This window comes from Epinephelus moara, chromosome 2 (genome assembly GCF_006386435.1).
Source record: "Epinephelus moara isolate mb chromosome 2, YSFRI_EMoa_1.0, whole genome shotgun sequence".
Lineage (NCBI taxonomy): Eukaryota > Metazoa > Chordata > Actinopteri > Perciformes > Serranidae > Epinephelus > Epinephelus moara.
In genome coordinates, this window is record NC_065507.1 from 40407142 (window position 1) to 40421781 (window position 14640).

The 14640-nt window shown below is 42.3% G+C and overlaps 1 protein-coding gene across 1 annotated transcript in view; it reads right to left on the reverse strand.

The window, feature by feature from the left end:
* The window catches only part of LOC126397119 (seizure protein 6 homolog), a 475464-nt gene that overhangs the window by 113350 nt on the left and 347474 nt on the right, over nt 1-14640 (reverse strand). Inside the window, exons 6-7 of the mRNA XM_050055639.1 lie at nt 11866-12034; nt 1995-2161 (exon numbers count right to left, since the gene is read on the reverse strand). Of these exons, the coding sequence (XP_049911596.1) occupies nt 1995-2161; nt 11866-12034 (336 nt within the window). The remainder of the gene's footprint in view (nt 1-1994; nt 2162-11865; nt 12035-14640) is intronic.

Here is a 14640-nt window from a genome sequence, read left to right on the forward strand (position 1 = left end):
TTGACTTTAGACCAGGTTTTTGTTGGTCACTGGCGCATTTGCTTTTTACATCATCTAACCAGCAACGTGCCATGACTGTGCCTGACCACTCCTCATTTTTAGACCAACACACCCAGAGAAGCGCAAGTTCATTTGCTAGTTAGACGAAGAGGGCGCAGGGCGTGAAAATGACAACTGCGCCTGCATCTAAATAGCAATGACACATGCGACATGGATTATGCGCCCTCAGCCGTCTGCTTTAGACCATCTAAATAGGGCCCATAGAGTGTATTTGAAAATATGTTGGTAAAACACCTTGTATTTACGTTTATTTCCTTGTACAACAAAAGCATGTGGTTAGGTTTAGAAAAAAAACATTATGGTTTGGCTTTACATTCATCCAGGAAGCAAACACTGTATTCCTGGTTGAAATTCCAGTGTGTGTTGGACCCATCCACTACCACCCCTGCCTGCCCTATTGAGACTTTCCAGCTCCTCATGTTTTCTGGTAGCGCTTTAAACTGATGCCATCTAGTGGCGTTAAAAATTGGCGCCGCATGGAGGCATGTCATACCACTGCAAAGGGATGGCTTTTCTCATTGGTGTCTGATGCAGAAATCACTGACAACTTTCGAATGAGAACGGATTGGTTTGCAATGAAATGTTTGCAGATATTTTCAATATAAACTTTCCCTTATTACACTGGAAAAAGAAGATCGGGTTTTGTTCTGCTACCTTTGGAGGAATATATGATTTTTATCTGGGACTGCTAATGACAGATACTATATTTCTAAGAATCGTCTCTTAAACAGTGTTCTTCCCTTTATTTCTCACAGTGGAATGAGCGTAAAAATCACAAATGACAGTAGCAGAAATAAGACAATCCTGTTGCATCTCTGCTGTCAGCAATGTGTGCATTAATATGGAAATGTGTAACCTGACAACGTCATTCTAATTGCAATTAGCTGCTTTTCATTCACAGTGATAGATTACTGAAGCTGACAGATATTAGACATTTCCAATGTTATTTTCTATTTACATGTCCTCTGCCTTGTAGAGTGGTCTTAACAGAATTTTAATCACATGACTGATATGCCTGTAAATATGACTTATGACCTGATGTAGTACTATCTGTCCTCACCAGACTTTACACAAACAGCAAACTGTTGACATGGAGATTTGCGAATATCAGTAGTATGTGATATGTGATTGTTGTTGGAATGAGCTGGCAGGCAGTGAAATCCTGTGCAAACTTCAGCATAATGTATAGTATTAATATTCAGCTCAGGACTTGACCTTAGAGAAAGACTTAAGAACATGGCAGTGGATACAAAATTAATGACTGTGACATAAGTATAGAGGTTCAATCTTGACCTTGGAAACAGTAGAGTAGATAATGTATGTTAAAATCTCATCAGCCTGAATCCCTGAGTGAGGTCTGAGAGAAGAACTCCTACACAAAGTCTCCCTTCATTAAAACAGTAGCTCCACCCTTTAGAAACCTGTCAAACCTTTCCATCCAGTCACTGATCAGAGGATCCTTACCAACAACATCTTTCTTTTTTTCTTTTCAGTGTTTGGAAGCGTTTGGACCTTTCACTGCTTTCATACAGTCCATGCAACTTTTCTTTTGGTGGTCTTGACAGCCTGAATTTAATCACTGCTGAAACCCCTGACCTACATTTCGCAGTCAGCGTCTCCAGCCATTCATTCTGCAGGAAGCTTTTACACTACATTCTGCTGAAGGTCTTTGTTCATTAGTATATCTTTAAATCGATAATTCACTGAGAATCCACTGCAGGCCAAAGTTGCTGACTGCTAAACTGTTCTTAGCCTTAAGCAATTAGTGAGCTTACATTTTCTTCAATGAAGTCCCTTTGTGTGTTTTTATTATGAATGCTTTCTGACAAGGCCTCCTTCCATCTTTTCTCCATGTTTTTACAATTTATGACATCAAGCAAGAGCCTACACAACACTATCATGACAAACACCATGTCATCATGTCTGGTGCTTACCTTGGTACCTGATGGCAATGCCAGTGGATGTGCCTGTAGCATCTGTAGTCAGCTCAATGAAGAGATGCCTGGACGTGCTGAGAAGACCTTCATTGGGCAGATACTCTACCTCATATGAATCATACAGAGCAGCTGCATCTATGCTGTTACCATTTTTGATCAGCAACCTAGAAGAAAAGGAACAAAGAATAATTTTGCAGGTTTGTTCTTGCTGATGAATTTAATACCTGGGCTACTTTGGAATCTAAAGGACCATTATGCAACCTAATTTTATATGTTTTAACCCATGTATAGATATAGTATGCAATATACTAAAGTTGCACTAATAAATATCTGATGAACCGATATATTAATCATCAGCTCTGCAGATCTATAGAGCTTTTCTGCCTCGTTTATACTTTTTTTTTTATTTATTTATTTATTTTATTTCTGGCAAACTCTGCTTCCATGTTTGACTAGCCTGGGAATAGGGTTGGGTATCGTTTGGGTTTTTTCCAATACCGGTGCCGAACCGATACTTTTAAAACGGTACTGGTGCTTAAACAGTGCCTGAACCGATACCTCAAAATATGAGGTTTTTATGGAGGTTGAAAAGTGGCACAAATGGGCCACCTTTCAGAAGTGTGTGAGTATTTTGTATAACAGTTTTAAATTATAATAAAAACAATGTTTTTATTTATTTATTGCTGAGGCAAATTAGAAATACCTAGAAATAAATAGGTATATGAACTCTATTAACAGTTTTAAAATATAATAAAAAACACTTAACAAATTAACATTACAATAATAATAACTCTATTAAAGTCCGGTCTCTGTAGGCAGCCCAGGCTCCGCAAATGGCAACAAAAACATTTGGATCCAGGCTGTACCAACCAGCCAGCGCGAGACCAGTGAAGGCAAGCACACACACATGAACACGGTGCCCATGTCTCACGGTCTTGCGCAAGTGCGCACACGTGAACACGGTGCACACAGAGGCATTTAGAGCTACAGGCTACAACGAGGCTAAAACAGAGTTCAAATGACGTCTTTAGCTCCGTTGTGTTAGATAACATTGTTGAACTTAAACAGAAGTGACAGCCAACAGTGCTTAGCGTGCCTTTAAATAATAATATTCACTTAACAAATGAACAAATGAATGAATGATTCTGTTACATGTAACGTCCAATAGAGGGAGACACAGCATTTAAAAAAAAAAAAGCACCAAAAGGAGGCATTGTAATGTGTGTTTTGTTTCGGTCCGGTAGGTATCGGTTGTATAGGTACCGGTTCCATATAAGCACCGACTTTCGGTACCCAACCCTAGCCTGGGAACTAGATGAATCTGCAAGCTCAAGTTTTATTTGCTCTGGCTGATGTGCCTGCTCTGCCTCCTTTTCAAACAGATTTCCAGCTGGCCTGGCACTGATTGGACTAATAACAACTGTCACCCTATATGGGGCAGGTTTGATACAATGGCCAAACTAGCACTGTTGAGGCATTTTCTAACACAATCAAGATGGCTACAGCTGATGTGTAGCCTACATTTCTGTTGAACTATTTTCAGATTCAGCAAAAACAGCAACACTCATTCACAGACATACTGATGGTACACCATCACAGCTCATCTCCGCACACTGTGGTCTACATCACTATTTACCTGTTACCTATTATCTACCTCTTACCTGCCTGTCACCTGTTCATTACCTGTCTGTCTGCTTTTTATCTGTCAGGTATGTGTTACCTGCCTGTCTGTTACCTGACTGTTACTTGTTTGCTACCTGTTACCTGTCTGCTACCCATCTGTTACCTGCCTGCCTGCCTGTTACCTGTCCTCTACCTTTTACCTGCCTGTCACCTGTTCACTACCTGTTACCTGTCTCTCTGCCTGTGACCTGTCAACTATGTGTTACCTGTCTACCTGTTACATGTCTGCTACCTGTTAACTGCTTGTGCCTGTTACCTGATTGTTACTTTTTGCTACCTGTTACCTGTCTGTTGCCCATCTGCTACCGGTTACCTGTCTGCTACCTGTTACCTGCCTATCGCCTGTCTGCAACCTGTTTCCTGCCTGTCTGCCTGTTACCTGTGTGGTATCTGTCTGCTACCTGTTACCTGTGTATCTACCTGTTACCTAACTGTTGCCTGCCTGTTACCTGTGTGTCTGCCTGTTACCTGCCTCTTACCTGTGTGCTACCTGTTACCTGCCTGTCTGCCTCTTACCTATGCGGTTCCTGTCTTCTACCTGTGACCTGCTTGTTACTTGTTTGCTACCTGTTTCCTGTGTGTCTACCTGTTACCTGCCTGCTGCCTGTTTCCTGTGTGTCTACCTGTTACCTGCCTGCTGCCTGTTACCTGTGTGTCTACCTGTTACCTGCCTGCTGCCTGCCTGTTACCTGTGTGTCTACCTGTTACCTGCCTGCTGCCTGCCTGTTACCTGTGTGCTACCTGTTACATGCCTGCTGCCTGCCTGTTACCTGCGTGCTACCTGTTACCTGTCTGTTACGTGCCTGTCTGCCTCTTACCTGTCTGCTACTTGTTACCTGCCTGTCTGTCTGTTACCTGCCCGTTACCTGTGCGTCTGCCTGTTACCCTCATGCTACCTGTCTGCTACCTGTTACCTGCCTGTCTGTCTGTTAACTGCATCCAAGACCTGCTGCTTCATTTGAACTCTGTAAGCATATCTAAATAACAAATCACTGAATTCACCCTGCTGCCTACTCACCTGTCTGCATTTGGGTCCAATCCCTGTTGCCCCACACACCAGCCATGCAAATAGGTTTGTTTTCAACCTGTCTATCATGTTTTCAGATGGCAACACTGCATTGGTTCATACATCATTATTACAACAGATATCAAATATGAAGACTACTCCTTTAATGAATCAATTTACTAATATTAATTACACCATATAAAGGTATCAGGCTCATAAAGACCAACAATGACAGATAACTATGACCCAGCTGATGTGTCATGGTGTATTGTCATCTGCAGTTAGGAGGTCTATTAAAAGCAGTCAGACTCTTGAGTTCACCCGCTGCATGTCACAACCCTGCACCTGTGGCTCTGTTCCTTCATGGTTCCCCATGGTGGTCTGCATATATCTCTCCCTGCTCTACCTTTGATGTCTTACAATTATCCTTTATGTTTCTATTCAGTCTGGGTGAACTAAACTGAAGAATGTGAAAAATGGTGTTCAATCACTTCTTGGCTTGAAAACTATTTTTATGCAATGAATACAAAGAGTGTAAATTTTATATGGACCTGCATTTGTATAGCGCCTTTCTAGTCATCCAGTGACCACTCAAAGCGCTTTTTACACTACGAGTCACATACACTGAGGCTACCATACAAGGTGTCACCTGCTACTCAGTTTTAACACACTCACACACCGATGGAACAGCCATCGGGAGCCATTTGGGGTTCAGTATCTTGCTCAAGGATACTTCGACATGCAGACTTGAGGAGCCCAGGATCGAACCACTGATCATTTCGATTGGTGGACGAACCGCTCTACCTCTGAGCCACAGCTGATTCAGCCAACAGATTCTATTAGATTCTCTCCCATAGATTAGATGAACTCCTGACGTGGTCTTGACCAAACACCACTCTGAGAAGACAGGTGCACTTTTTTAATCTCAATACCTACAAATACTGTGATCAACTAAGGCTTTTGCGTTTTCATGTAATAATTAAATGTTTCCAGAGAGCCACTGGTTTCCATTTTTCTTTTCTATAGAGTACCTAGCTATTTGATTTCCATACTGTACAGAAATGAATGGAACCAAATGGCTACGGGTCATGTACACAATGTAGGAAAAATACATTAAAAAAAACACAACAGCACCATTAAAGGGGATCTTCACCTATTTTCAAAATTCATACATTTAATTCCTAATCTTTCACAGTCCAACAATATTAGTGAACATAAACAACTCTCTACCAAATCCAAAAACTAGCGTGCTAAAGCTCAGATTTGTGATGTAATGGTGTTGAGGATATAAGGTTTTAACTGGAGCCACAAACCACCAGTAGACAACTTTTGCATTCAACCGTCATACATTGTTGTTCAGATATGATGACAAAATGACTTGCTGTGTTAACTCTGTGTCAACTTTACTAACTGAGGGCCGAATTCACAAAAGGATCGCGTGGCTTTTGCGGCTGCTAAACCAGTAAAAATGGAGCAAACAGATACCGTCTAATTCACAAAGCACGCGCAGAGGGTCAAATGCTCCACTAACTGCGCTGCCAAGCAGATTGCGTCTCGGTGCTCCGGTGTTATTTGCACATATTTAAATGAGGTAATATGCATATATTTGGCGCAAAAATTGCCCCTTTCTATGCAAATGAGCCTCATTGATAAACAACGTCTAATTCACTAACACCAGCGCTAATAGCCACACGCAGTTTGAGTGAAGTAAATAACGTCTTTAGAAAGCTGGTGCAAACTGGGCGCTCCTCTGTGGAAGCCTCTCGCCCAGACTTTCCAGTGATCGTGGCAGCAGTGATCGTCTGTTAAATCAGTCTGTAAATAATATTTTGACATTATTATTATAATCATTATTACTTTAATGGCATCCGAAGATATTGATGCGTTGAACAGGTGACAGTCTGCGGTCGTTCTCAAAACGCACTTCTGTCACGCACTTCAAAAGCAACTTTCAATAATTTATTTTACGAAACGGGGGAAACAAACGTGAACAAAAACGGTTCCATAATTCATATTAAATTCAAAAGATAACGAAAAAACAGCTACAAGTGAGAGGGAATAGTGATAAAGTGGTCAAACTTGGTCAAATCCACAGCCTCAACCCATCCGACACTGTTAGACTGACTCACCAGCAGACATCACTACATGAGGGTATACAGTATTCAGTACTTTGCCAAACACTTACCATGCCATGCCATGTGGCTCATTGCAATCAGGGGCAAATCAGGGGCAAACTGCACTCAGCTGCCAAACTTTGTGGGCGTGTTTGCGCTGGTATATCATTAGCGTAATATCCTTTGTGAATAGGACGTTAAGACGGAGCAAACTGTGGGTGCAAATGAAGTGCAATTCAAGGTGCTATCAGCGGCCACAGTTCATTCTTTGTGAATTCGGCCCTGAGTCCCATAGTCAGGGGGCTGGATATTCCTTTTAGGTCTAGCCCCTAGATCATGGCAAATTGGCTTTGTAAGGGTTTTAACTGATAGTTCACAGGATTCTGATTGCAAAGAGATTTGTGGTTCTCTGTGAGAAGGCATTAGATGCTCAGGTGAAAGGTCAGGCTCTGTTTGGTGAGCAGGTGTAGATGGCTTGGGTGATGTTTAAGTCACTTCTTGGGGGGCCTTGTCCACATTGGGCTGGGTTGAAGGCTGTGTTGGGTCTACTACACCTGGTGATCCAATGTGCTGGGTGCCCTCAGTCTTTGAATCAGCCATATTAGTTCACTGTGTTGAGTGTGGCTTAGTATCCGGCTTGAAGGACCATTTGCTGAGGATATAAGGTTCTAACTGGAGCTACCACCAGGAGACAACTATTGCATTTAGCTGTCATTCATTGTTGTTCAGAAATGATGACGGATGTTGATTAAATGTTTGTCATGATGTTTGCCATGATTCGTAATGAAGAGAGAAATAAGTTATAATATTTGCAAAATAGATCATTGAATCATAAATCTAGTCTTTGAATTGTTTCACATTAAAGTACAATAAATGTTTAATAATAATTAGCTGGACATGTATTGAAATATAATATTTAACAAATTAAATCATACTTTCTCTTTCTCTCTTATAATGTGAAAGAACAAAGAGGAGGAAGTGTGGTCCTGTCCTCTACTTATAGACTTAGATGTGGGAGAAGCTACCAAAAGTAGGTCAAACTGAACCACCTCTTGATGTCTCCTTGAAGCCACAGTGTGTATGAATTTCTCCCATCTACGTTGAAATCATATATTGCATTCAAACTGATAGCGCACTCTAGCGCCTCACTGTTTCAAACACGCATTGTAGCAATGGTAGCCGCTGTGTACCAAACAGCTATGACAACATTCATGAAACCATGTCATCCGATACTTCATGGAGTATTCATTCAGGCTCCTACACAGACACACGTGACGAGAGTTGATGAACCCCCTCCTCACCATGCTGGCTGTGTTTACAACGTAGGACTGTTGGGGCGGGTGTAAATCGAAACAAACCAATCACATCTTGTCTTTTGACAACTGACAAGTGGCTCAAACTCACACACCTCATCTCTCTCCTCCCATCACTGCACCACTGACAGCTGTTAGCCGCTGTTAGCAGCGCCGCTACTACCCAGGCACTACTGCAGCATAACAAAGTCCCACTCTTTGAGCATAATGCAGGATCATGCATATGCAGCATCACGGGAGACGGAATCCTCGTCGCCAAGAAAGCACAAAAGGGAATCAAAAAGGCAACGTGATTGGCGAATTCAATAAACAAGGGTCAACATCAGGGTAGCCTTTCGCAGGTGGAGAGAGCTGCTGAAGGAGAAAGGTAATGCAATCACAGGCCAGCGCCGCTGTTAGCCGCTATTACTGCTAACAGCGGCTAACAGCTAACAGCGGTGCAGTGATGCGAGGAGAGGGATGAGGTGTGTGAGGCTGAGCCACTTGTCGCTGTTAGCTGTTAGCTGTTAGCCACTGTTAGCTAACAGCGGCTAAGGCCTGTGATTGCATTACCTTTCTCCTTCAGCAGCTCTCTCCACCTGGGAAAGGCTACTCCGATGTTGCCCCTCGTTCTTTTAATTCGCTGGAGTTCAAGAGGTTGGGAGCAGCAATGGAAAAGGGCCTGGCCCCCCAGGTGTGGTGGTTAGTCCTGCTGGGGGAGGCAGGAGGTCTGCATCAGCAGACCTAAGAGTGTGGGAGGGAGTGTGCTGATGGAGGAGCTCAGACAAGAATGAATTCCTTGAGAATGTCACTTTTATTGTTAAAGGGTTAGTGCACCCAAAAATGAAAATTCAGCCATTATCTACTCACCCATATGCCGACGGAGGCCCTGGTGAAGTTTTAGAGTCCTCACATTCCTTGCGGAGATTGGCGGGGGGAGCGGCCAGCACACCTAATGGCTGACGGCGCCCCAGACTAACGTCCAAGAGCACAAAATTGAAACCACAAAATATCTCCAACATGCCCATCCGTAGTGATCCAAATGTCCTGAAGCCCCGACATAAAAAGTTGTTTCGAAAAACGTCATATGAACTCTGTTTTTAGCTTCACTGTAGCCTGTAGCTCTGACTGCTTCTCTGTGCTCACGTGTGCGCACTTGCGCGAGACCAGCGAAAGCATGAGCTTTGCTTACCCGTGTTTACATCACGTGACACGTGCACCGCAGGGGGAGACAACAGTAACCACAGTAGCTAAAAGATCATTTGCACTACGGTCTTTTAGCAAAGGACAGCCCAACATGTCTGAAGACTTTGAAATTGAGGAGGAACAGCATTTCTTTGTTGAGCCGTATTTGTTTGAGCCCGAGTATACGGACGGAGCTACTGGACGAAGCAGCCGCCGCAGCTCATGAGCCTAACTCTCAGCTAGCCGCAGAATACTGGAGTCGAGCACTGGAGACCTGGTGGNTTTTCGAAACAACTTTTTATGTCGGGGCTTCAGGACACTTGGATCACTATGGATGAGCATGTTGGAGATAATTTGTGTTTTCAATTTTTTGTTCTTGGACGTTAGTCTGAGGCGCCGTCTGCCATTAGGTGTGCTGGCCGCTCCCCCCGCCGATCTCCACAAGGGATGTGAGGACTCTAAAACTTCACCAGGGCCTCCGTCGGCATATATTAAAAAGACAAATAAATCTGATTGACAAAGAGCTGTGACACTGTTTACACACAAAAAGTTGGTAAACTTTGGTAGATAATGGCTGAATTTTCATTTTTGGGTGCACTATCCCTTTAAGGGATTGTGCATGTTGTGAAGTTGTTGTGGGGCTTTGACCAGGGGGCGTAGCCAGGGAGAGTGCATGTGTGTGTTGTTTTGGTGATGACAGAGCGCTCAGGTGACAAAATTGATGGGATGGAGTGATCGGTCTGGAAGTAAATAAACTTGTGATGGGAGCTTCTGTGGATGTATCTAGGCTGTTGCAGCAGTCCAAGAGTTTTGATGGCAGAGATGCATAGAGAATTGGAGGTATTGTTGAGTTGTTGAGTAGTTGTGAAGTATTTCAGTGCTCTGCCAGCCGGGATGATGTGATAGCCGGTAGCCAAGGGCTAGTTTAGAGCCAGGCAAATATTTTGATAATTGTTTAAGTCAGTTAGTGTCAGCATGGGTTCTCTCCGGGTACTCCAGCTTCTTCCCACAGTCCAAAGACATGCAGGTTGGGGATAGGTTAATTGGTGACTCTAAACTGGCTGTAGGTTTGAATGTTAGTGTGAATTGTTGTCTGTCTGTATGTGTCAGCCCTGCAATACTCTGGCAGTCTGTCCAGGGTGTACCCTGCCTCCCGCCCAATGTCAGCTGGGATAGGCTCCGGTTTTTGATATTCCTGTTACACCTGTACTGACACTCTAAAAAAAAACACATTTACTTTGGCTGAGTACATTCAAGACTATGTGGATTTCACCACTGCTTATTGCTGCCTTTTTTTGTCTCAAATTCTTGGCCATGTGCCACAGTCTTTGCACACGGCACAACACCTGCCCTTATATGGTATTCAGGGGGAGTTACCTATGCTAATAGGTTACTTGTGATCAAGTGGGATTCATCATTCAGCACACCTGGGTAAGAGCAGATTTGGATGGTTAAGAACATTTGATACATCTGGAGTTGACTTCATTCATTCATTCATCTTCTAACCGCTTCATCCTCTTGAGGGTCGCGGGGGGGGGCTGGAGCCTATCCCAGCTGACATCGGGCGAGAGGCAGGGTACACCCTGGACAGGTCGCCAGACTATCGCAGGGCTGACACATAGTGACAGACAACCATTCACACTCACATTCACACCTACGGACAATTTAGAGTTATCAATTAACCTAATCCCCAATCTGCATGTCTTTGGACTGTGGGGTTAGGAAAAGATCATCTTTTGGCTTAAAATACTTGATTTTGGGGACACAATCCTGGCAGGAAAAGCAACAATGTCTTGGTAAAAAACAACTGCTTTTCGTGGTTCTATCCCTGCGGATGGGCGTATGGCCGTTTGGCTGTTTGGAGCCTTAAAAGCTGCTGGAAACACACCAGTGACTAGCTAAAAAACAATGGGTTTTGTTGTTTGTTGGTCTTGAACAATCATCTACAATTGGCAGCTGTCTCGCCAAGGGGGCACGCCATCCACCATCCCCTCCATCTCACAGTCAGTCCATGTACTACATTACTTTATAAAGGCTGATATGATATGTATAAAACGTGTAAATGTAACATGTTGGTTAAACACAAACACACACACTTGATGTACATGCTCAATTTCAGCCTCCTGGGGCAAAAACTGTCCGCCAGGGTTGGACTGACCGACTAACCGACAGAGCGACCTGTAGGGCTGCTGTCTGCAGCTTAAAATGGTAGAAACCTCAGGAAGAGCAGCTGATGCTGATTGTACAGAAAAGACCAACATAATAAGACAAAGACAATCAGGATGACAAAATTCTTGCACTTTTCCACATGGTGGAATGCACTTCTAATAGGTTGCTTTAAACTGTGGCTAAATAAATGCAATGTAATCTTTCCTTTAACAAAATCTTGTTACTTTAAAAAAAAAAGAAAAAAAAGAAGAAGAAATAATTAATAGTTGAAAATAAGTATTTACAGGCCATGGTTGCCAGGAGACAGGACCAGATGACTTAAGTTTGAAGAAATTATAAATTCACTGCAAGCTTAATGCACTGTTTTTATGTTGACAATGTCCAACAATCCTCATACAAAAGCTGAATGTCCTGCTTACCGATCATCATCCTCTGCCAGAGCCACCTTCTCAAAGTGAATATGTAGTCTCTGGCCCTCAGGGGCCTCCAGCATCCAGTGGCAGGTCAGGTTGTTGCTGTAGTTGCTTGGAAATCCAGGAGAGACAATTCGACCGACGGTGATGTTCCTGATTAAACCGCCACAGGCAGCTGAGAGAGGAAGAGGAGGGAATGTGAAGATGAAATGCAAAGCCACACTTGATTTTTCATATTTAAAATACATGGAAAGTCAACCAAATTCACAAAATGATGCTGAGAGCATCATATCCCACACTAACATACTGATCATAGATAACCATATTTGGCCACGTTAAGCTCTGGTGTCAAATAGGAAGTAACCAGGCCAGAGAGTATGGATGCTGTTGATTTTTCATGATTGTGATCACAGCCTAGAGGAACATGTGGGTGGCACTACTTTGATCAGTACACCTGCAGTCATGTCAAAGATATAGTCGGCATTTATGGGAAAGTCCACAAAACGTCACATTCTATCAGAGGTGGGTAGAGTAGCCAAATATTGTACTTAAGTAAGAGTACTGATACTTTAGAACAATATTACTCAAGTAAAAGTAAAAAGTAGTCATCCAAATAATTACTTGAGTAAGAGTAAAAGAGTATTTGGTGAAAAAACTACTTAAGTACTGAGTAACTGTTGAGTAACGTCTGATTTATTTGTAAAATAAAAACATGAACGTAATCAATCAATCAAAAATAATAATCTGCAAATTCATGTATTTTAAACANACAATTTATCCAAAAAGTTACTCAAGTAAATGTAACTGAGTAAATGTAACTAGTTACTACCCACCTCTGCATTCTATTGAGCAAAGGGTAAAAACAAAGCATTCATTACCATGCTGAGGAGCTGCTGTGCGGCTCCCTGCATGTCAAATAAACTTCAAAATCCATAATTAAAGGGTAGTTCTCAACCTGGAGACTATTTTCCCATTTTCCCAGGTTTTGTGACTAAGGGGAAATTGGTCCAATGATGAGCAAGACCACTGCAGCTGTAAGCAGTAAAATGGGTTAGAATGTAACCACACAGACATGTTTGCATCATCAATGGACATCCACTAAAAGTGCTTTGCCACTGACAGGCTCAAATTGTAGTGTCTGACAAGTAGGGTTGCAATGGTATGAGATTTTCAAGGTACAATAACTGTCTCGGTTTTACAGTATTACAGAATTTATATTATTATCAGTCAAAATGACCCTTAAAGGAATGAAAACAAGGGATATCTTTTGTTGAACAAACGTTTTATTACTGTAATTGAAACTTGAAACATTTTTTAATGGTATGTGTAAGTATGTGTAAAAAGTCTCCCATGAAAATAACTAAATATAGCTGAGATTCTCCTCCTTCCTTTCATTTTATTTCAGTATTGCAGATAAGCAAATGGACAGGGTATGATAATTGTCATTTTTGATGTCACAGTATACCTTAAAACTGGCATATTTTGCTGCAGCTCTATTGACAAGATTATTGAAAGGACTCCTACAGAGATAGACCTCCTTTATAAGACCCATTTTGTTTAAAAAGAAACAAACCCAAGATCGCTATCGTCAGACCCACCAGACTCTATTATATAAACAATCATTATATTATCATAAAACAAACTTCATTCAAAAGCAACAAACACAAAATAACTCCCACAGAAGCCATCTTGGTCCATTTTCCTACTTTTGGTTGGAATAAATCCTTAATTCACGCAGTTTGTTCTATACACGCTAACATTAAAACGTTTTCCATTCATTTTGTTAACTTCTTTTGTGTGACTTGACCAGCAGACTTCACTACAAGCTGATTGGCTGTTGAAACAGGTGATCAGCCTTAAGCTCTAAAACCAGCCACCGGCAACTTGACCAGCTGAATTGCAGGTGACACCATTAGCCAGCTTCTGTCAAGCTCAACCCGGCCAATTCACACTGAAGCAACATTTCTCTGCAACGTTCTAAAAGTGTTTTGTCTCGTCACAAATCATTGGTCTGAACTGGGTTTAATGGATAACGCATTGAGCATATAAGGATCCATGGACGCCTCTAACATGGTGTTGTTTGTGACCATAAACAAAGCTTAAAAGCCTCCTGAGGCAACACATTCTCACTCCAACCTCATCACATATTGACGTTTGGTCACTGACTTAACACATCAACATATGACATGCCAAGGTACCCCGGTATGTTAGTTGTTTACGTTCTGGGATGCTGTGTGAAATTCAGCTTGTTATAGGCATGATGTGTTTTTAAAATACACTTCCGTTTTCACAGTAAATGTACAGTTTCCATACAGTATCTTTCAAAATAAATGCACTACAGTGGTACAACACTGTGAATTGTTGTTTTTTTCCTTTAACAACAAACGCACATGGTCATGTTTAGCCAACAGATGCACGTGGTTGGGTTTAGGAAAAATGAACAGGGTTTGACTTAAAAATCACTGGCCTCCCACGTAAAAGTCAGTGGTTTTTGGACCCATCCACCACCCCTCCTGCCCTACACAGACTTTTACCGCTTTAACTTTTGTTGTTGTCCTGCCGCATTTCCCCCTGATGCCACCAGGACAGGACTTTCATGCTAACATGAAAGGACGGCTTTTTTTGTCTGTGTATACTGCTGGAAGTCACTGACCAAGCGCCAGTTTTTGACCTCTTCGGAGTGACACCGGTTTGCCTGAGGATGTAATTGAGGACTGTTAAAAAAAAAAAACTAAAAAAAAAAATCGGTTTATCCTTCCAAAAATAATGTTCCTTTTAGGT